Source organism: Melanostigma gelatinosum, assembly GCF_949748355.1.
Source record: "Melanostigma gelatinosum genome assembly, chromosome: 10".
Taxonomy (NCBI): Eukaryota; Metazoa; Chordata; class Actinopteri; order Perciformes; family Zoarcidae; genus Melanostigma; species Melanostigma gelatinosum.
The window spans coordinates 19,902,403-19,924,334 of NC_136643.1; the positions used below are offsets into that span (position 1 = coordinate 19,902,403).

Consider the following 21,932-nt stretch of genomic DNA (forward strand, 5'->3'; position numbering starts at 1 on the left):
AACGTTTCCTTGTTATTGAGACTGTTTTTTAGAGGTGTCCATTCGACTGAATGATCACTGTGGAAGCTGCAGCCTGTGGTGCTGTTGAACTGTATTGTATTATACTGACAGGAGATTCTGTTATTTCATTTCCGACGGTTGGTAAGCAACCAAACTCTCTAGTTTCTTCTGAAGATGATTATCATTATTTTCACAGCAGGGAAAGGTCACTTGTCAGGAAAATGTATTGGATTAATCTTTATAAAGTCTCTCTGTCTTTCAAAAAGGCAAGACAATTAATGGATGGCATTGATATTATCAAAATAGCAGAGGACTATATTTTGGACCTTTCTTTGGAAATGTTATGGCTTTGAAAGGTATGTATTCTTTTTCCCCATTTTGTGTTTTACTGTTGCATTTAATTCAATGTCAGGTGTCGCAGGCTGTTCACGGCAACAACTGTGCTGAAGCTACATCCCACCAACCTAAGCCTACAGTAATCCTAATTTTCACCTTCACCTTCAATCTTTATCCAAAAGCATCCCTTGAAAACTGTCCTCCAATTTCTTTTCCTTATCTTTTCTATTGTTACGAGAGAAGCTTTGGCCCTCAAGCATACAGCAGTCCTGCAACACACACACACACACACACACACACACACACACAGACAGACACAGACATTCATCCTCACACATTGTTACAAACAGCTCTGCATGCACCACATTCTCTTTACCCCTTGTCCGCTCTGTCTTACTGTCTTGTGACTCCGGTGCTCTTCACCTTCCTTGTTCCCCGTCCTCTTGGTATCTTTCTCCCATTTTATTCCTTTTCACTCCCCCTCTTTCTCAACTCCCTCTCTCTGTCTCTTTGACAGCCTCTTCTTAACAGCGAGCAGCAGACTGTGAAAACAGGCGAGAGGCAATGTGTTGCAGTTGTGTTTGTGTGTGTTTCATCCTATATGTCTGCAGAGGGAGGGCAGTTTAATTAACTGAATGAAACGTTTGAATACAAGTGATCTTTATAATGTTACTCCAGATGACGCAGTTATTTCACTTATTCGGTGTAATCATCGCTTGTCTCCTCATAATACTGCTGCCCTGAGCTGTACTTTGAGGTAGTAATTCAGGAGTTCTTTAGTCGGAAATGAAATGGCTGCTGTAACAACACTTACTTTCGCCTGTCAGACCAAAAAAGCAGATTTGAATTGAAGTGAATTGGGGCAGCGAATGATATTGTGCTGACCTTTGAAATGTCAGAGTTGTCGTTATCATTGACTCCAGTGTTTGGCTAAAGTTGATACCAGTTAGACCCCCGCTTTTGAATCACGAGTGCAGATTAGAAAAAGATTTGCTTTCAATGCTGAATAGGTTAAAGGGTAGACAGAACTAAGAGTCTCAGAGACTCTTCTCATTATTTAAAGAATCACAGCATAAAGCACAAAATAACATTTGCAGGAGCTCCAAAGAACCTTGTTTGAGAGCTACATTTTTGTTTCGAGCTTAAAAAAAAACTCGAAATTGAATCCATTTGTGTGTGTCTGTGCAGCATGCTTTCCTCTACCTGGGTGACCTGGTGTTATCTAAGCTGTCTCTGGTTGCACCCTGCTACCTCACCCGCTGGCACAGTCTGTGTGTGTGTACCGCTGTGTGCAGCCGTCACTGTGATCTCACATCAGTCAGAGGCTGCTGAGCCAAACATTGACATTCCAGACTGCCTGCCCGCCCGCCTCTTTGGCAAAAATAGATATGTAAAACGACAAGCTCTTTTCCCCTCGTTTTTCCCCACGCACAGTTTGCCTGAGCTGGTGGGATGGGGGGGGGGAAGCTGTGTCAGCTCAGATGAGACAGAGTCAACGTGTGTGGAGGGGGAGTGACATCTCACCGTTTAGGCAAATGAGATAGAGGAGAAGAGGTTGAACGGAGACAAGGTTCATGCCCTTATCCAGTGTTAAACCTGCAGGTAGATAGGGTTTTACTGGCATCTGGGTTTTGAGGCTAGTGATAAATTATAGTGTCGCCAACAGTGAAGATGCTGTTTGTTCATTGTGACTTGAGATCCGGCAGTTTTCATGTGCAACCATCAAGGGATTCAGTGCTTTTGTTAGCCTGAGGGTTGAATTTGTTCTAAGACGATTGTTAGTTCCAAACAGACATCGTAATTGAAACAGGGACATTACATGAGTTTCTCTCATTGCAGAATAGCGCTCTGACTCTTAGTCGAGCATTATATTTCTGTTTGCTACATTAAAAAAAAAAAAAAAATTCCTATCACTTTTGCTCGAAAATACACTTTGTTTTGCTACGAAGGAACAACTACAGATTTACTTTAACACAGATTTAGAAGACACTTTAACAAGACACAAACAATGTGTCTGAAGCTGATGGGAATACCATATTTGCAGGTATTTGGTCTTTAAACAAATCAGACAAATTATAATTTTAACCCGATGACGGCGCTAGATTAATTAAATGAAGGGATCACGCAAGTTATGAAAGTTATTAAAGCCCTCTGAGGCAAATTAGTAATTTGTGATTTTGGGCTGTACAAAAATAAATAGAATTGAATTGAAAGGTCATCCTGAAGGAGGCATGAATGTGTGCACCACAAATCACGACAATACATGCAACAGCTGAGATATTTCATTCAAAACTATAACATCAATCTGCTGTTGGTGCTACAGGTCAAAGTCAGTGCATCACCAAAGTCTTTACAATGTATTGTGAACAGCCAATATCAGCGTCTTGAGTCGGGCACTAAAGTAGGCACTACCAACTGAATTGATCCGACCATGTGACACAGTGGATATCTTTTTCGTTAACGTTGCAATTAGGAGGTCAGAGGTGAGAATGGCAGCCCCAGAGGGGGTGGGGCTCAGTATTTTGTTCATAAACAATTCATAAGGGTGGATGTTGGTGATGCAGTGTGGGGAACAAGGCTTTCTTTTCTTAAAGACTTGAAGAAATGTGGCTAGTTTGCATCCATTAATGCCAGCCATATTTGCTTTTTTAAGGAAAACGCATGTGTGGCTTTACATAGCAAATTCATTGAGCATAGATGAGCTCTGTTATGCCGGGATCAGAAATGTTGAAATAAGGGGGCTCTGATCACTGCACTGGGCTGGTGGAATAGTTGCCACATACTGCAGCAGGCTCAGTCTCAACGGTGTTTCTTCTTTTCCCCATTGTCGTGAGGCTTGAGGTTAAGTTCAGGTTCAGTTGTAATACATTTAGAAACGTGAAACTGTTCTTCTCTATTCTGTACCCCCAATGCCTCAATGTAATATCTTCTTATCTCACAGAAGTGCATACAAGCACACTCTGCAAAGATGTCACAGAGGGCAAAACGTGGAATAACCTGCTTCATACTTTCAGAAGGGAGCTGTTGGCTTTGTTGTTGGCTTTTGCTTTGGTCTGTCATCTGTCAGATCAGTGCATTGTGAAAGTTTGCTCCGTGTGCTGCAGCTTCGGGAAGTGTTGCTTGACCGAGACGGTAAAAGTGGAGTTCAAATCGGGTTTTAAAAACATATAGAAAGCCAGGGTTAGCCACTGTATTGTCAGAACATGGGCTGATATTTGACGCGAGCAGCCAGGCTGTGCTCACCTCTGATAATGATAGAGGTGTATGGGTAAATTATTACGGTGTCAATGTCTGACCAAAGAAATAATTCCTGGGTAGTGGGCGGAATTTACTCAACAGTCTGTTAAACCTGCAGTCAAATGCCTCAAGGGAACACTTTGACTTTATTTGTCTTGCTCACTGGTTTGTCATTCATTTTCCGAGGTGTTTAAACCACGGCCAGAAAATACAGCTCTGGAGGAACCACTTCATCTCTGTCATTTGGCTGTTTTCATTGCTCTAAAAAAAATATGCCACACACAAATATAGTGGATATCAGCTCCAAGCAAACACCAGTCCAACACGAGCAGTCTTTAAAATGTCAACACAGGTCGAAGTCTATCTTCAGTGCCCTCGGCTCTCTTAGGAGGATGACTGAGGCCGTCGCCAACGGGGGTGTCACTTTGTGAGAGCACCACGGGGATGACAGATGGATGCGGGTGCTCTGGCTCCACCCTGCTGGCCACCCATCCACTGTGATGGATGCAGGACTGAGTGAAGCACAGGGCCTTTGGATTTCATTTGCTCACCACTGTTCACTTCTCCTATTGATTTGGGGATGTGCTGGTGACAGGCGGTGGGATACTGTGTGTGTGTGTGTGTGTGTGTGTGTGTGTGTGTGTGTGTGTGTGTGTGTGTGTGTGTGTGTGTGTGTGTGTGTGTGTGTGTGTGTGTGTGTGTGTGTGTGTGTGTGTGTGAAGAGTAATGTGGGTTACATTCTACTTGTTTTAAAATGATGAATCAGTCCCTAAAGAGCAGGGACAAACAAGCAGATATCCAAGTTAATAACAATGATTTAATAAAAATGCATCCAACTTACAAGTCAAATGATAAGCAGCACACTCTGGTACAAACAAATTATCGAATAGAAAACTATAGAAGCCATTGTTTGAAGTGTTAAAAAGTCTAGTTTCTCAAAACAAAACTATTGTGACGCAAACGGACTACAACTGCATTTCATTCTGCATCCCTGTGTTGCATAATGAAAAAAATGAATTATCCTTGAAATCCTTGAATATGGAGATTACTAATCAGCTGATCGCCACACAGCTGTGAATGGACCAGTGGTTGTGAAGCATGCATGAAACAGATGATGCCAGTCAGCTATAGCAAGTGCAACTTCAGTGTCCTGTCTGAAGCAACACTGTGCTCCATCTGGCGTACAGGTCTGGGTCTGAATGATAATGATTATAACGATAATTTACTGAAATATCAGACTTCTGGTATTTTCAGTCAGCTTCTTTCAGAATTTTTATTTCTGCATCCCACCAGCAAACCCTCATAATTATAGATTGCAATTATTAGTAATTCTGCTTATGGATCCATTAAAGAGAATAGAGTAAGTGTACATGATGCATGTGTCCTCCTCCAGAAGTTAGAATATAAATATAAAGCCAACCTAATGGATTGATCTAACTCCAAAGGAAAGTGTTTCAATATTAACAATATACAGTTCTCAATCATTTTACACCAACCTAACAAACTGACCGCTACACAATAAGGAGAAATGCAAAGCAAAGAGATAAAACTGATTACAAAGTTCGGATTCAAACATTAACGTGACTGGCTACGTACTCACAATGAGTAGTTCCACCACCCGGCTGTAATATGGAAAATAGGCGGTTCATTCCTTTTGTTATGGTGTCAATATTAGGGATTTTCTGACATGTTCAATATTGTTATGCAGGTTCTGTCCAGTGTCCAACGATGTCAATATTCCTCATTGGCACACCTTTACTTATTGAATTGGAAGTCCTAAACACAGTGGAAATCTATTTCCATAATTCCCCAATCAAAGTATCGATTGTCTTGTTGGCACTGTTAGCCACAATCAGTTTAGCCCCACTTGTCTCTAATGAGCCCTCTATAGACCAACTTCTGAAACACACACACACACACACACACACACACACACACACACACACACACACACACACACACACACACACGCGCACACAAAATGCACACACAAGGGCTTAGATTTTTGGGCAAATAATGGTGTAATGCTTCTGACTATTGAGAATGATTAATATTAAGCTTGTACTTGAAAACAACTTCGGCTTTGTCCGTCTATAATGTGAGATTTTTAAATATTAAAATATGTCAGATATCATATTTGTAATTGTTCAGCCTTGCTGAGAGTATTTAAGTATAACATTTACAATTCCAATCAAACACCGGTATTGTAAAGTACATTTGATTCTATTTTATGTTATTTGGTGAGTGAGTGAGTGAGTGAGTGAGTGAGTGTATGAGTGAGTTTGTTAGTTTGGAGGTAATAAAGTGGTTTTATATTTTAATGTTCCCGATAGTCTCTGAGAGTAAATCACATTAAATGGTTGGTGAAGCGGTGGGTGCGCTGTGATTTTATTCACTCTCTCTAACGGTCCAAATTCCCAGCCAGTGATTGTTAATATTCATAAGTCGTAAAAATGCTGGAAGAACACATTTAACTTTGCATTTGCCTTTTTTTCTTACTTTTTCCCCACTCCATTCTAGTTGTTTTACTTTCTTTTTATTGTTTGTTCTTTTCTCATAAAGTCAAAGAGCTGACATCAAGTTCCCCTGTGAGCAAAGACTCCTCATCCATCTCCCTCATTTCTATTGCTATCGTGTGTGTGTGTGTGTGTGTGTGTGTGGGTGTGTGTGTGTGAGGTGGAGGTTTTTCATCCATCACTGAGGGAGGCTCTGGGATTAAATAAAAATCTCTCAATCCCAGTGTCAGTGGCATCACACACACACACACACCCACACACACACACACACACACACACACGCACACACAGTTCAGCAAGATGCATGCTTGTGTGTAAGAGACAAAGTGTACGGGGCAAGACAGAGACAGAGAGGGCATCAGATATGAGACAAACAGAAGGACATGGGAATAAAAAGGGGAAAAGTAGAGAAAGATGGAGGAATAATGGAGCGATAGATTAGAGAGAGAGAGAAAGAAAGACAGAAGCAGAGGAAGCGAATATACAAGGAATGTTACAACAGAGAAAAGAAAGGAAAACCTTGGAAGAAAAGCTATTAATTGCTGGATATTAAAGAATGCGCACTATGGAGAAATAACAAGTCACCTAAAAACAATATGCAAAACTCCTTGTTAACAGAAGAACAAATTAAAATGTCCTTAATAGACTCCGGCCCTTCAGATTAAGTGATCACTTTCTGCCAGAGTGTTAAGTGCATCACGTCTAAATTGCCTTTCGACGTGTGTTAACATACCATTGATGGGATTGGATGTGTATTCAGAGTTTCACATGGCAGTGTGGCATGTTGGTAGTGCTAAGTGGTATCTTTTCCCAGACAAACTGTAATGTGATATGTAGTTATAATTTAATCACCCGGCTGTGAAGCTAATGGCAAAAAGGACAGGAGAGATAAATGACCCCACCGGGGTGAGTCCAGCAGAGGGAGTGATTCTCGTTGTTTTAGAGTTAATGAGTTTGTCCTCACATTGATGAAGTAAAGCACAGCAGGCTTTTATTTTCTGCGTGTCAAGTTGTGTCAAAGATGGTGAAAAGGAATTGTTTTTCAGTGTTTTGTGTCGAAATGTTGTCTGGAGGAGGGAAAGAAAACACAAAAAGATAGACAAAAAAAGATGGATAGTGGGAATGATCTGAAGAAATAAAGGAGTTAACGGCGTTGATGTTGGCTACTTTTTTAGTTTTCTTCTTCTCCGCAGTCTTTATCTTTGCTTTAATTGAGAGAGGAAGCCTGGGAAAAACACACCTGCTCCCAACTCCACTGACTGTGTGTGTGTGTGTGTGACCACAGCAGGAGCATGTTTTGTTCTAAGAAAAGCAGGTGAGGCTGCAGGACACTGTGTAGTGTCCTGCAATCCCCTGGTGATGACAAAAGAAAATGAAATTATGAATATTCATACAGATCAAGTCTCCTGTGGACCAAATGAACACCTGTGATTTGACTGTATTCGTCTTTCACACCAACAACATACAATATGCAGTGTCCTTGTTTCCCATAGGACATTTGTAATTCCTCCCTATCATTGCTGTGGGGCCTGCTAAATTCCAGCCACCGGATATAAAGGTGTACTGTGTTTATTTTCATCATTCATTATTCAGGCACACAGATAGCTCACATATTTTTAGGACAAATTCAGTATCCCAATGTCCAAATGTTTATTGTAATTAAATCAAATGTATATTACAACACAAGTGCACACGGTTGTATGTGTATCAGTAAATTGGGGGATTTTAGTTCATACTTCGCATGCATAGACACATAGTTTCATCGTATCAATGAAACAGCTATCAGTTGCATTTCCAATGGCCACTGCTCCACACAGTAACTGAACAAAGTAGAATCTCATGAATAAGAAAAATAGCTAATTGTCTACTTCCTACAGTGGGTATTATACTTTGTGTGTGTGTGTGTGTGTGTGTGTGTGTGTTAGCCAAATCTGTAAAGATTTTAACATTTTTTACACAATGAGCACACACGTCTCCTACCAGTCTGATCGTACACCTTTAAAAGCTCCACTCCTTAACCTACCCCACTGGTTTCATTCAGTAATAGGCCTGATTATTAAGTAATTTTTTAATAGTCGGTCATAACACACTCTAATTTGCACAGAGCGACATTTGACTTTTAAATTGTGTTTTATTCTTTTTTAAGACCCAACCAAGTGGAACGCTAGGAATCGCTAAATGTTTAATTTCAATCGAGGACGAGCGGAGCGGGTTATGACACGATATTTAAAAGTGCTGTTCTCCATCGGGCTGCAGGTTTCACAGTTTAAATAAAAGGAGCTCATCTCCGGGCGACTGGCCAGTTAAATGACTGGCTCTCTTTCATGTGCGAGAGTGATGGGCTATAAGGGCTTTGGTCTCAGGCTGCAATCAATCAGCCACGTTTTCTGACCGTTTTTCAATTATGCATGTTAAGGCTGGATGGCAAGTTACTGAGGTGGCTTCACTTCAAGTTTTCTACTTTGAAAAAGAAGTTCTTATTCAGATGACACATCAGGGTTACACACGCAATAAAGTGGTTGAAGGTCCTGTCAGGTTGGTGATTTCAAAGGCACTTCAGGCTTTGGCCCAAAGGTGTGATGCCGTCGCTGAAACGACCCTTATATTTTGAAGTCAATTAAGAGGAAATCAATTTCATTGCCTGTCAGACATCTTGGAAAAACTCAATTTACAGCTCTTGTAAATGTAAAGCAGCAAGAGTGACTTATTTAAAAGTGCTGACACCACAACGCTGCTTGACATTATCAGCTGACAAGATGTGGAAGTCTTGGAGGCTTTTAGATCATCTGTGAGTGGTATTTAGTTGGGGATTCGAGTAGCAATATGCTCCTATCACCGTGGATCGTTTTCCCCCTTAGGGACAAACCACACGAATATCTCTGCCTCTATCTCGCTGTCTCTGGCCACAGTCTATCTACAGTGTCGTTTGAGCTCATTTAATTGCCTCCGAACTTTAGTAATTCTCTAGTATCTCCTGATGAAACACACATACCTCCATGCATGCTTTACACGTTTTGTTTTTCATCTCTTTCTTTATCTCCTGCTTTCTATCTTCTCTTTCTCGATTTAACACAACTTTCAAACACTACTTTGTCACGAAAGAATGTTTTTAGTCCTAATCAAGATATTAGAACTCCAATCCCTTAAGTATTGAAACCAGCCTTGATACATTATTAAATGTCCTGAGAAGAAAGGCTGAAGGCTATGTCTGACTTTGCTATGTGTTAGCACACAAACACAGCTCTGTAACAGTCACTATTAATAGGCAATAGACTGGGGTTCCTTGGATTGCTTGGTTGCCCTTTAGCAACCATTATAGGAACATACAGTTTAATGAAGACACTTGACACCACACTTCACTTTTGTGTCAGTCAAGCACCATAAACTGAATTTAAAATAATTGGCAGAAACTGAAAATTTGGTGTCGAAAAATTCTGAAAAATGTACAGAATTTCAAACAATATTGATCGTCTGGTTTATTTAAACACAAAGTGTCATCCCTTCTATATATCTCTTAGAGCTTGAAGGCATTGATACACAATATATCTTGTAGAAAGCGCTTTATCACCAATCTCAGTGTGTTTGTGTGTTCAACAAAGACAAGCTTGTTCTCGTTTCCCACATTTAAATGAATTGATTCCCATGCTATGTCTCCGGTGTGGAAGTGTCAAACATTTTCTTTTTAAACCAAGACAAGGTGTCGTCCTGTATAATCTCAATTCCTTCAGTTACGCTTCTAAACTGTAGCGCTTACTCTTGTTTTACTGTTGTTAAAAGAAAGCGTTGAAGCTCAAGGGTGCTGCATCTTTCCGCCTGCTACACCATAGAGGTCGACCTCTGGTGGCCGGACTGTGCTCTACAATATATCACATCAATACAAACTAATAGAAAGTTCAGAGGTATTGAAAATCATTCTGCCCGAATACTGAAATACTGTCCAAGCCTAACCGGCGTTAGCTTCATATATACAGTAAAGACACGGCAGTGGTTTTAATTCTCTCATCTAACTCTCGGTAGGAAAGTTCCTTAATTCCTTAAATCAGAAAATAAACTGACATACAGTATGTACAGTAAAGCAAGGCAAATATGAAGTTAGATATGTACTTATTGGTTAAATACATTGAATCTGATTATGAATAAACTTAACAGATTTAACTAAAATCTAAATATTCATCACCCACTGTTTATGCCATTAATGTGGAAAGCTGGACACAATAGAACGACAATCTGTGATACTGTTCCTTCTTTGCTGCAAAGTTAACAGAGGTGAATTTCCCCTCATCTTTTGGCTTTTCATTACACATGAAGCATTTTTTAACCTTGATTTACTGCGGTTCTTTTGTGTGCCCAACAAAATCCATCGTGCATAGCCTCACAGGTGATGGGCAATATCACATCTAATCAAAATCTATTTGATTGACTGTAATTCTACAATTACACCTCGAGGGAAGAGCAGATTAAAGCCCGTCGTCCTTGGATGATTGAATTAGAACATGTTATTAAAAAGGATAATGAGTGTGTGAAAGCAAACATTTGGCTTTGATTACTACTCTCATCAAGAGGTAATATTTAGCTAAGTGCAAAACAGCTTATTAAATGCACGAGCTTATCAGGCAAATAGTATTGGTGAATTAACCAGCAGCTCTATTGCAACTCTCTGGACTGTGTTTGCCTGTAAAGGAGTTGTTTTCCAGCCATTACTTAGAATGGGTCTCCTCTCTTAGACCGGAGAATGGTAACATAAAGTGTGTGTTTGTGTAGGTGTGTTAAAGTCAGTTCACTTTTTAAACACAAAATGATAGTTATGTTGGTCGGTAATTAATAGCTTCATTGTTGGACTTCCTCACCTCACCTCCCACTTGCATCCATTGCTTGTCTGTGTGAAAACGTGTTGACCGTAGTGTGCTAAGGTGTGCTACTGTGGCTGAAGTAATATTAGGAGTAGTAATAGTTTAAAATCATACGCACACCATATAAAGACGAAGCAAAATGGTTTGACTATCAGTCTAAATATAAAGCCAGACACACACAAAGGCAAACGCTGCAGCTTGTGGAGGCTCCAATGCTGCATTGTACGCGGAGTGATTTGAGAGCCCCTTTTCCCAGGCAAGTTATTTCATTCTTGGAGGTCGGTGTTCGGTGGTTTTGGGGTCGCCCATGTAGCCAGTCCCCATTCTAATAAAACCAGAGAGCCGTGCGGGACCTGGGGGCTGAAAACCCCTATTAACTTCTCTCCCATCAACATGGGGACAGGTAACCTCATGACCCTGCAAAGCTGCCATACGCCCTGATCATGTGACCTGGGAGTTGCAGAGCTGATGACTAGGCAGCTGGAGTCAGACAGCAGGTTTTTTTTTTGTTGAGTGTAATATTCTGTCCGTTGATCATCTGAAATGTCTCGCCAATTAAATGTCTGACTTGATATGATCAAAGGTATTTGAAGAAAAAAAATGGTGTGAATATTCATTGAATACCAATGTCTAATCTATTCTAACTGTCATAACATATAAATCATAGAACTGCAGAAACTAGAATGTTAGTTGGGTAGGCTTGGTTTGACACAAAAAACTATTTTTAGGGAAAAAGCCTGGTTTGGTTTAAGAAGTTTGTAGATACGGTTCGAGAAATTCTGTGGTTTGGTTGGTTGAAATTAAAAGCCAAGATTTAAGGAGCTTTGTCATCATGGTTACCGTTATGAATTCAAAACAAACAGCAGTCTCCTGCGATAAGGTCCAATGTTTTGTTAACCAATCCAACTACCCTGATTAACAACGTAATTCTTCTTGGGAGGACAGTCTCAATCTAATTCTCAATTTACTTTCTAGCCCACATATCACCTTTACACAAGGTGGGTAGAAATAGCCAGATTGCAATAAAATTTTCTGATCACATTCGTCCTCTAAAAGGGATGAACCTTTTGGATTTCAATGACCCCATGGCATATCTTTAAGTGCCACAATCAGGACTACATTTAAATTTAAAACCTTACTAGTAAAAACATCACCATTTATATTGACAGACTTGCCTGTTGGGGCCACCACAGGGACTTAATACAATTGGTCTTATCATTTAATTACTATTGATTGATTAATTAATTACGATTCTTTGCTTCTCCCTCTTCTTTCATCATCCCATTCACTTCTTATTTCCTGTTTAGTGGGACGCCATCACGGAGATGGACGAGCACAACCGGCCCATCCATACTTTCCAGGTTTGCAGCGTGATGGAGCCCAACCAGAACAACTGGCTTCGCTCCAACTGGATCTCTCGGCAGGCTGCCCAAAAGATCTACGTGGAGCTTCGCTTCACCCTGCGTGACTGCAACTCCATCCCTTGGGTGTCTGGTACCTGCAAGGAGACTTTCAATCTCTTCTACCATGAGACCGATGAGGCTCACGCTGTCAAATTCAAGCCCCCACAGTACACCAAGATAGACACCATCGCTGCCGATGAAAGCTTCACTCAGATGGATCTCGGAGATCGCATCCTTAAGCTCAACACAGAGGTGCGCGAGGTGGGACCCATGACCAGAAAGGGCTTCTATCTGGCATTTCAAGATATCGGTGCCTGCATTGCCTTGGTTTCAGTGAGGGTTTACTATAAGAAATGTCCGTTCACGCTGAGGAACCTGGCCTCATTTCCGGACACAGTGCCTCGTGTGGACTCTTCTTCATTGGTCGAGGTGAGGGGGGCTTGTGTTGACCATGCTGAAGAAAGAGACACACCCAAACTCTTCTGTGGCGCTGATGGAGACTGGTTGGTCCCCTTGGGAAGATGCGTCTGCAGCGTTGCGTATGAGGAGATCGATGGCTCGTGTGCTGGTGAGTTTTTCAACCATTCTGTCATTAATTTTGCTTTACATTCATCAATGTAGCATGTGTTACGACTCCAGCAACTCTTGCAATGCAGAGAAAAGCGCGACTAGAAAAGCTGCGGCGTTTAAAAAAGCCACATTTCGTTAAAGTTTTAGTTTTATAACTCTCAATTAACTATCGGTTATAGGTATGGGTCCGGATACAACGGCGCCTTGGTCCGGACTCGGACCCCTGGTATATTCCCGCCTTATCAAATTCACAGTCTTCTTTATTCTTATAATCTTTCATCAACATGGTATGACACACAGTATGATATAGTAGTCCAGGGCGTTAGTTTCCTCGAATTAATATAGTGTACGTATTCAAGCATCAGCCAGTCACATAGTGTCTGATATAATGTCTGATACAGTATGTCTCAGTGACTGTCCATCTCTCTATGAGTCCCTTTTGCTGTGCTGTCATACACAAATGATTAATAAAAGCAAGTTTATCTTTCAGCTCCTCTCTTCATTCCCTTCTGCTCCTCATTACCCCTCCTTCATTTTCCTCCGCTCCCCCCCGGTTATTGCTTCCTGCTAACTCTGTGGAGAATAAGATCAGATCTAATGTGGGGGGGATTAGAGTGTTTAGGGTTGTTAGTGTGATGGCAAAGAGCTTCGCTGATTATGTATAAGGCTGTATTGGTGTATGTGTGCTAGGGTAAGGCAATGTGTTAAAATCTTCCAAACGGCCACCGTCAGCGGAACAACCGGACATTATTGATGTATCCACACGTGGGAGAAGTTTGCCTTCAGGGATTTCTGCTAAACAGGGTTTGTTTTATCCCAAACCATGACCTTTACTTAACCTAACCAAGTAAAATTGTTGCCTGGATTTCTGGCAAAAATTAAATTTCTGGTACAAAGCACTGAGGGGAAATGTCTCCCTCGTAGTGTCAGCTGGAAGATGTGTTCGAGTGGCAAGTTTGTTATGTTCCTCGAGCTCTCTTTCCTTTTTTGAGTCTAGTAAATAAACAAAATGAACTCACAAAATGTCAAGAAAGGAAATATTCTTCAACCTATATTCCTCAATAATAAGAAAATTACAACCACTGAATTTAAGTTGATCTCTTTCACTGAACTAAGACCGGCCTGATTGCCTTGTAAAGTCATTGAAAATAGTTTTCTCACCAAAACCATCTTTGTTAGTCTTTCCACTGTTCTAACAATCACCAACTCTGGTGTGGTCGACATAAACCCTGAGTTTACTGAGTCAGATGTGGAAATATGCAGGCTCTACGGGGCTGTGATCCCCTATCGGGCCAATCGCTGATAGCCGATATATTCATCCAATTGCCCAATCCTAGTTTGTGCACAGATGCATGCATGTCAAAACATTTGCATTTAAAATGTCTTCAAAATGTGATGCATTAACACCTTTTCTATCAAATATATTTCATTCCATGACATTACTTTTGCTACTTGTCCTTCATTGTCTGGCTCTTTTGCATACTGCAGAGATTCCAAAGAGATCCTATTTGCAGGGCTAAGATGCACTCAGCATTATCTCCGGTTATAGTATATGCTCGAATATTTAGGGCCTTGCTGTGTGAACACAAAATACGAAACAGTACATTTTGAAATCGCTACTTTTTTAGTTTACAATTCTCCCAAATGGTTAAAATGACAAAAGTATTGCTCAATGAGTTGGGGGATTTGTTGAGCGCCAAACATGAGCAGTGCATTAGTGAACTGTCATAAAGTGAAACTTAGTGCTGCGTCTTGTGATGAAGATGAAGATCCTAGAATCTGAACTCTTTCAGTGGATTTGTACTGTGTCTGTGTGATTTATATATATATATATATATATATATATATGTATATATATGGAGTGTGTGTGTGTGTGTGGGGGAGGGGGGGGGGGTACCACCCGCTGTCCCAGGGGCTACCTTGGTGTGACAGATTACCTCGGCTGGCTTGGTAGCAGTTTGATCCTCAACTCTCTGATATGAGCTTTGGGTTATCGCTGGTGGTAATACTCACTGGGAATGCAATAGTACAAAAAAGAAAAATACCTTCATGAAGGTCCAATGCAACTTCTTTTCAAGCCATGTACAGGCCTGATGTCAGGTCAACTGGTACACATGTCAGTAGATACAAGCTGGCTAATGTGCTAACAGAGAAACTAGCTACAAAAAGTGCTGTAAGAATATAAGCAACAAAATATGTTATGGTGTTAATTGATTAACCCTGATTTTAACACCTACAAGTTCTAAATTCACTGCAGTTTAAGGTACATACCTGGCACTTTTTCTTATTGAGAGGTGCCAGGTGGACACAAACCCAACCTTTCCTCTGTATTGGCCTGACATTTGTTTGATTTGAATAAAGTCAATGTACCCTCACTTCTCCCAGAATGAACTAGGAGCACAATAGATGGAAGTATTGACACAAATTGGAGGACAGAGTGCAATTTTCGTTCCCCTCCACATCTATCGAACATCACGGCAAACTACAGCCTTGCTTAGTGCTCTTTCCAAAAATGATTTCAAGACTATTCACTGCTCTTCTCCCACCATCCAGAACCAGATGTCCTTCTATACAGTTGATTACGATTCATCTTGTCACACGGACCGGCGTCGTTTCCCAGCTGCACTCGCAGCTGCATCGCAATCAGCGGGTCAGGGGTTAAACTGCAGCTGTGATTAGAGCCGGACTGTACCAAACTTCATTCATGGCTGTCCGTTTTATTAATCTTCCCAATTCTATATATAGTTGTTGAGTGACGGAAAAAGCGTTATAATGATGAACAGACTCTTGAGGACTTGGAGGGGAAAACATACTGCGTAGTGAGTTTGCTTGCAGCTTGAAACATATTTGCAGGCTTGCTTTTCTTTTTTTTTTAAAGAAGTGATGGTTTGATGTGGTGCATACCCAAATGTAAATGTAAAGCAAATCTTAAATCTCTCTTGGATGTGTTTGGATGTCATATCCATCATAGTTATGTTAAAAAACAGTAATTTCTACTTATCGGCATCCCTATAGGCCCTACAGACCACAATAACCCTCTTCCCTTTCTATCCTTCACCCCTCGCTCTCTAAGAATCCGATTTCACAGTTGGGTTAAGTTTAGCCCTTTGGGCAATGTGATGGCATTTTACTGCAATGTCAGACCTGAAATGCAGCCCTTGCTCATTGTTCCAGGATTTAAACAAGCGTCTGTATTAAAAGCCTCCGCACAAGGTACCACTGGAACGCCTTGGGCATTGAAGGAGAAAGACTGAGGTGGCTGGCTAAGCTAATGCTTCAATTCCCGGTTTACAACCAATCGGTCCCTTAAGTGCCACGGCTGCTTGACTTGGCTGGAAAATAATAATGGGTTTGAATGATCTGGGATTTCGGTAAAATACCCTCGTTGATGAGTCTTTTTAAAAGAACAGGATTTACCTTTGTGCTCCTCTTCTTTGGTCGACTATGTGTTATATGAGATGGCTATGTGTACACGGTAGTTACATGTGAATGCTTACCTGCGTCCTATTTGGTTATCCCTGTATTTTGTTTCTTTGTCTATTTCTGTGTATGTACGTTGAGAGCAGCAGAAAAATCGGAGTCAAATTCCTTGTATGTATATGCCATACATGGCCGATAAAGCTGATTCTGACGTAGCTCATGCACCCACTCGACAGTGATACTGCATTCTAATGGATCAGGCAGACGGTAGACAGCAGAGGAACAGCACCCTCTCGGTGGCACAGGAAACACAAACAGTCTAACAGAATGACAGAATGAAAGCATCAATCACACTTGCCAATAGGTAAGGGCTAAAATGTAACTGTTAAATGCATTTTAAACAGAAATAAAAGGTCGAGGTGATTCCATCCTGCTTCGATTGCAACAGAGCTGAGCTGAAGTGTGGGCCAAAGATCCCCATAGTGCTGCCGTTCTGTTTAGTATCTAAATTGTTTAAGATAACTCCAAAAATCAACCCCAAACAAACAAACACTCCAGTTCTGAATTGCAAAAAGAACTGTATTTGTCCCAGAGAAAAGATGAGTCCAAATAAAAGACTTCAGCTCGACTGAAGTAGGAAAACAAGGACATGCTCTCCACCCAGCTAAAGCCAAATCATCTTTTTCTCGAATTCAAACTCAGTGCTTTTGGTCACAATAGTACTCTAATCCCATATTCATTTCCTGGATGAAGTTTGGATGTCAGTGTGCTGCAGTGAGGCTGACGGTAATCAACTCTATCAGCTAACAATAACCCATACAAGCCATGTTTCACCTGGCATGCTCCTCCATGTATAGACTTAGACTGGTGACCGCTTCCTTTTAGCACACGTTTACTTGTTATGGCCTTCTGTAGAATATTCAATTTCATGAACACTGTAAAAGCTACAATTACCCGTTTGGTTATGAGACTAAAACATTAAATGTCATGTTGTGCTCACAACAGACACCAGCTGGCTTTGTGGTACAGAAGTCACAACTAGTGGCACAATGGATATGCTTTCATGAGTGGTCTTGATTGCTCTTGTGCAAGCGCACAAGGACGGATGACCCAATACACACAGTCCTGCTAATGGTTCAGCGCTAATCTGCATGCTGTGACTAGCACATTAGTTCTTTAATTGATTTCATCTGCCCAAATATATTATTCACAATGCAGCTTTGTAATTAGAAGATCCAATGGAAGGAGAATAAAACTGTTTATGAAGAAATAAGTAAATATATTATCGTTTAAAAAATGGTACCACAAACCACTGCGGGGGCAAAGTAAAATATAAAGTCTGCATGAATGTGGGTACATACTTTGACCGAATAGTTCCAGGAACAACAGCGTTGTTGGAGACACACACAACCATGACGATGCAAGCACACAAGAGTCATTGTGTTGTTCTTTGCGTTCACTGTGGAGTGACTCTTTGTCTGAATGGATGTCACCAATGAATTAAAAGGAGACATGCAGAGGTGGACAGGTGGACTGAACTCTCCAGAAAGCGGCCGATTTGCAGTTTCATAATAGAATAACGGTTATGATCAGTTATTTCTTTATGAGCTCTTTGTGACACCAAAGAACATGAATATACACATCGGAGGCATATAAGCGCTGCAGTGACATCTGTCACTGGAATTTGAGTTCCCCACGTGGGCCCAGATGATGCAGGGTGACAATCGTCAAAACTGTCCAATCAACGAGTTCACTGTCATGACTTCATGTTAACTCCTCGTGGCTCTCTTGGAATATGTCAGTGTGTACAGCAACTGGACCAGAATTGAAATGCAACAATGTGTCATTTCTCTTCCCTTGGTCCAGACCTAATGAACAGAACCGCAGGTGTGAAAGTGCCACGTTTTGTGACTTTTGTAATTTAAAGGATTTTAATGAATAGGCTGTAATACTGTCATTTTTTAAAACTGATTTAATTTTGTTGCATTAGATATGCTTGAGCTCGTCATGCTAATTGGAGTTAATGCAGCTTTAATAAAGTTTCATATTGGGTCTGCACCCTGGCATATTCTCTTTGTTTGTAAGGGGACATTGTGTGGTGCTGACTAAAATATCATATTGCCAATTACTCTTTTCTTTATAGTTTTATAGGTGTGTGTGTGTGCATGCCTCTTTGTCTCTCTCTCTCGTGCACGCTCGCTCTTGCTCTCTCTGTATGTCTGTTCATATGTTTATATGTGTATATATTTATGTACGTCTATATTGCTTATGATATACATACTGTTGTTGAATAAAGGTATAATATATACCTCCGCCTCCTCCTTGGCACGCCTCCAGCCCTCCGGGAGGCAACCGGCTAGTACGCCGATGGCTAAATATAGAGCTGCACATAGACGGACACACACAAACCGACCAAAACATCAACAAGAGCAATCCTTGGTGTTAATGCAAGAAGACGCCTTGCGCCTAAATGATTGACACACACATTCATTCAGTCTCTCTCGCGTCGTCCTTCCCCGTCCCTCCATCCCTCTTATTGTAAGACAATCTAGCTGATGCTGTTACCGCTCACTGTTTTACAGCAGCTCTTGTGTGTTTGCTGGGAGAGCTCTCTGCAGCGCTATGAATAATGTAATCACGGTGCGCTTGTGTGTGTGTGTGTGTGTATGTGTGTGTGTGTTTGTTTATATGTGCGTGTGCACCAGTGTATTTGGAGCCGGGTGCTATTTGTTATGTGCTGAAAAGAAGTGGTTCTCCCCAGTGTTGGGCTGGAGTAATAAAGCGATCTATTTTACATTTTAAACTAATGCCGTGCCACACACATTGAGAATTACTGAGCACCTCTTATTTTAAAGAATGATGAATACCCCCAAAGAGTAAAAATAAAACAACATGCGGTGACATTTTGTAACTTGACTTGTGGTATTTTATAGTCCATTCAATCAAAAAATAAAAATAAATATCTTGACAAAAAAATATCACATTAATCTGAGATCACAATTAATCTCTGAATGTTTAAATCACATAAAATGCTGCCATTTTTATTCAGACAGCCCGGGATCTCACTTGATGCACATTGGGTGTCTAAAGGGTGGGCTTCACATCGGTAATTGGACAGGAAACAGGAGCAGCTGTATTCATCTTAATTGGCATGCTGGTTTACACATCCTGGAGAAAGTTTCACACAAGACATTTTCAATTACACCATGAAGACAGTCAGACAACAATTACAGCACATATCCTTCAACCTGTCAGCCCGCCAAATGAGATGTCAGACACACACACACACACACACACACACACACACACACAAACACACACCAAAGAGGGAGGCTGCACAGACGAAAACACACATAATGAAACCCACGAAAAACACACACGCCGAGGCAAAGACGGGACAGCCCGTACCACACACCAAACCACCTGGCATCTTGGTCAACAACAGCCACGACACACACAACAGCCCAAAATGCACTCAAGCAGTTGGTGTTAGTGCAAGAGGCAACATTTTGCTCCTACAAAATATGCTCTAACAAACACACACACACACACACACACACACACGCACACGCACGAGGGGACGCACCAGGGGGCTGAGCAACAGAGCTGTTTACAGACGTGCCACACTGCAGGGAGACACTGTGACATTTCAGAAAAGGACAGTTTTAGTTTAACAAGCATGACCCTTCAGGATTAATTGGGAGTGTCTGGAAAAGAGAGAGAGAGAGAGAGATGGAGAGGGCTTGTAGCGGATCGGAGATTGTTCGATAAATTTAACCCCACTTCGTTCAGAATCAACACACACACACACACACACACACACACACACACACACACACTAAGAGTTCTGAAGGACAAGTCTCTTCCTAAGGGCAAAGCTGAGGTATATCTTCGGCAGGGTCTCGAGTTTCTCCTCATACAGCATGAAGACGACTATCTTAGTCTTTTTCTCGTTCTCTCTCCCGACATATCCATCGCTCCTCAGGACATTTCCTATCAGACATGAGGACGTCTATAAATTTCCCATCATTTAACTGAGTTTTTGTATTCACAGTCCTGTGTACTTTATACTTACGTGAATGCGAAATCATACAGTGCGACTGTATTTCAATACATAGCTGTTTGTTTGTTGTCTACACTGTCATTGTATTCGCATTTGCCTCGGCAGCCATGGATAATATAATTGAAAGCTCTTTGAACACTGACGGTATGCTAATGCTTCCTCATTAAGCTCAGTGTGCCACTGAAAGGCGGAGCTTCCCTGCCAAAAAGCATGATGTGGCTTGAATAATGCCCAGTGTAAATAGCTGCTGTCTGCCCACTGCTCCTTTGTCTGTCACTACATGCTGTCAACAACTTGACTGTATCCTCGACATGTGGAACTCCTTTGTCCCACTGCAAGCTGTTGACCGTGCAGTTGGGATCAATAGCCTCTTGGCATAGTGAATAATGGGTGCCATTTGTAGCAGGCCACGGAGGCTGTCGTGTGGGTGGCAGTGAGTGAAGAGCGGTGGGGTCTTCCTCATGAACTCAGTGGCCATCTTCCCACTCATGCCACAGCTTGATCTTGCCACTGACTCGCTTACTCGCTCACAGTTGCAGACGGGGAGAAACCAAGTGTGACCCCCAACATCGCTGACACGGCTTGAAACCAATCGCGATATGTGTTGAATAGCAGAGTATGCATAAAATAGAGGTAGTTGAACATAACGCTGGTACAGCGAATTGCAATGTTTGTAGAGGCCAGTGTTCATAAGCCAATGTAACATACTGCTTTATAATAAAGTTGTATTATTGTCAACATGACTATGGTTTTGAGCACCAAATTTAAGCTTGGTTAAATATTTGGCACAGACAACTATGTATCTGTTTAAAAGGTCCGCTCTGACTCTTCGGCATTTGACTTGATGTGATAATAGCTGTGTTCTGAAGAGCACCCATGAACAAGCAGAAATTCAGTGAAAACTCTCAAAATGGATCAACGCATGCAATCACACAATCAGTATCAAGCTAAGACACACATGCATACAAATCCATTTTCTTGTCTGAAATGTGTTGCATTGATAGAACTGGAGAGGAAAAGCACGTCGATAGGTGAGTGTGGGTTTTCACGAGCGTGTTCACTTCTGCGTGTCCTACAGCTCATTCACGTCGTATATATCAGTTACATTTCTCCGAACCGGTGGTGCCTTACCTTCCACCGTCTCTCTTTAAATCAGTCACTTGATGAACATTAGGAGGCTCTCATGTTGTCGCTCTTCAAACTGTAATTATGGAGAACAAATGTGGAGAGGGAGAGTGAGATCTCCACAACTCTTTGCCATTTTAACAGTTTAAAGAATGAATGATGCAGATTGCAGTTTTTTTGCGAGTCCTAGTTGCGATGTGAACTTGCGGTGACTTCTGCTTGGCTTCCGCCCCCCCCCCCCCTTCACTGACAGTTACTTCAAAGCCGGGAAGTGATCAAAGACAGTTGAAAAAAAATAAAAAATTCCCCAGCGTACCGGCATACATACATACATACAGCTCCTGCCTGTCTCGGCACCGCATAATAATCTCTCACTCAGAAAAACAAAAGCAAGCGACACCGTATGATGTTT

The 21,932-nt window shown here is 41.4% G+C and overlaps 1 protein-coding gene across 1 annotated transcript in view; it reads left to right on the forward strand.

The window, feature by feature from the left end:
• Window positions 1–21,932, forward strand: part of LOC306783186 (ephrin type-A receptor 6-like) — a 121,570-nt gene that overhangs the window by 19,063 nt on the left and 80,575 nt on the right. The window contains exon 3 of the mRNA XM_079276730.1: window positions 12,247–12,910. Within this exon, the coding sequence (XP_079132856.1) occupies window positions 12,247–12,910 (664 nt within the window). The remainder of the gene's footprint in view (window positions 1–12,246; window positions 12,911–21,932) is intronic.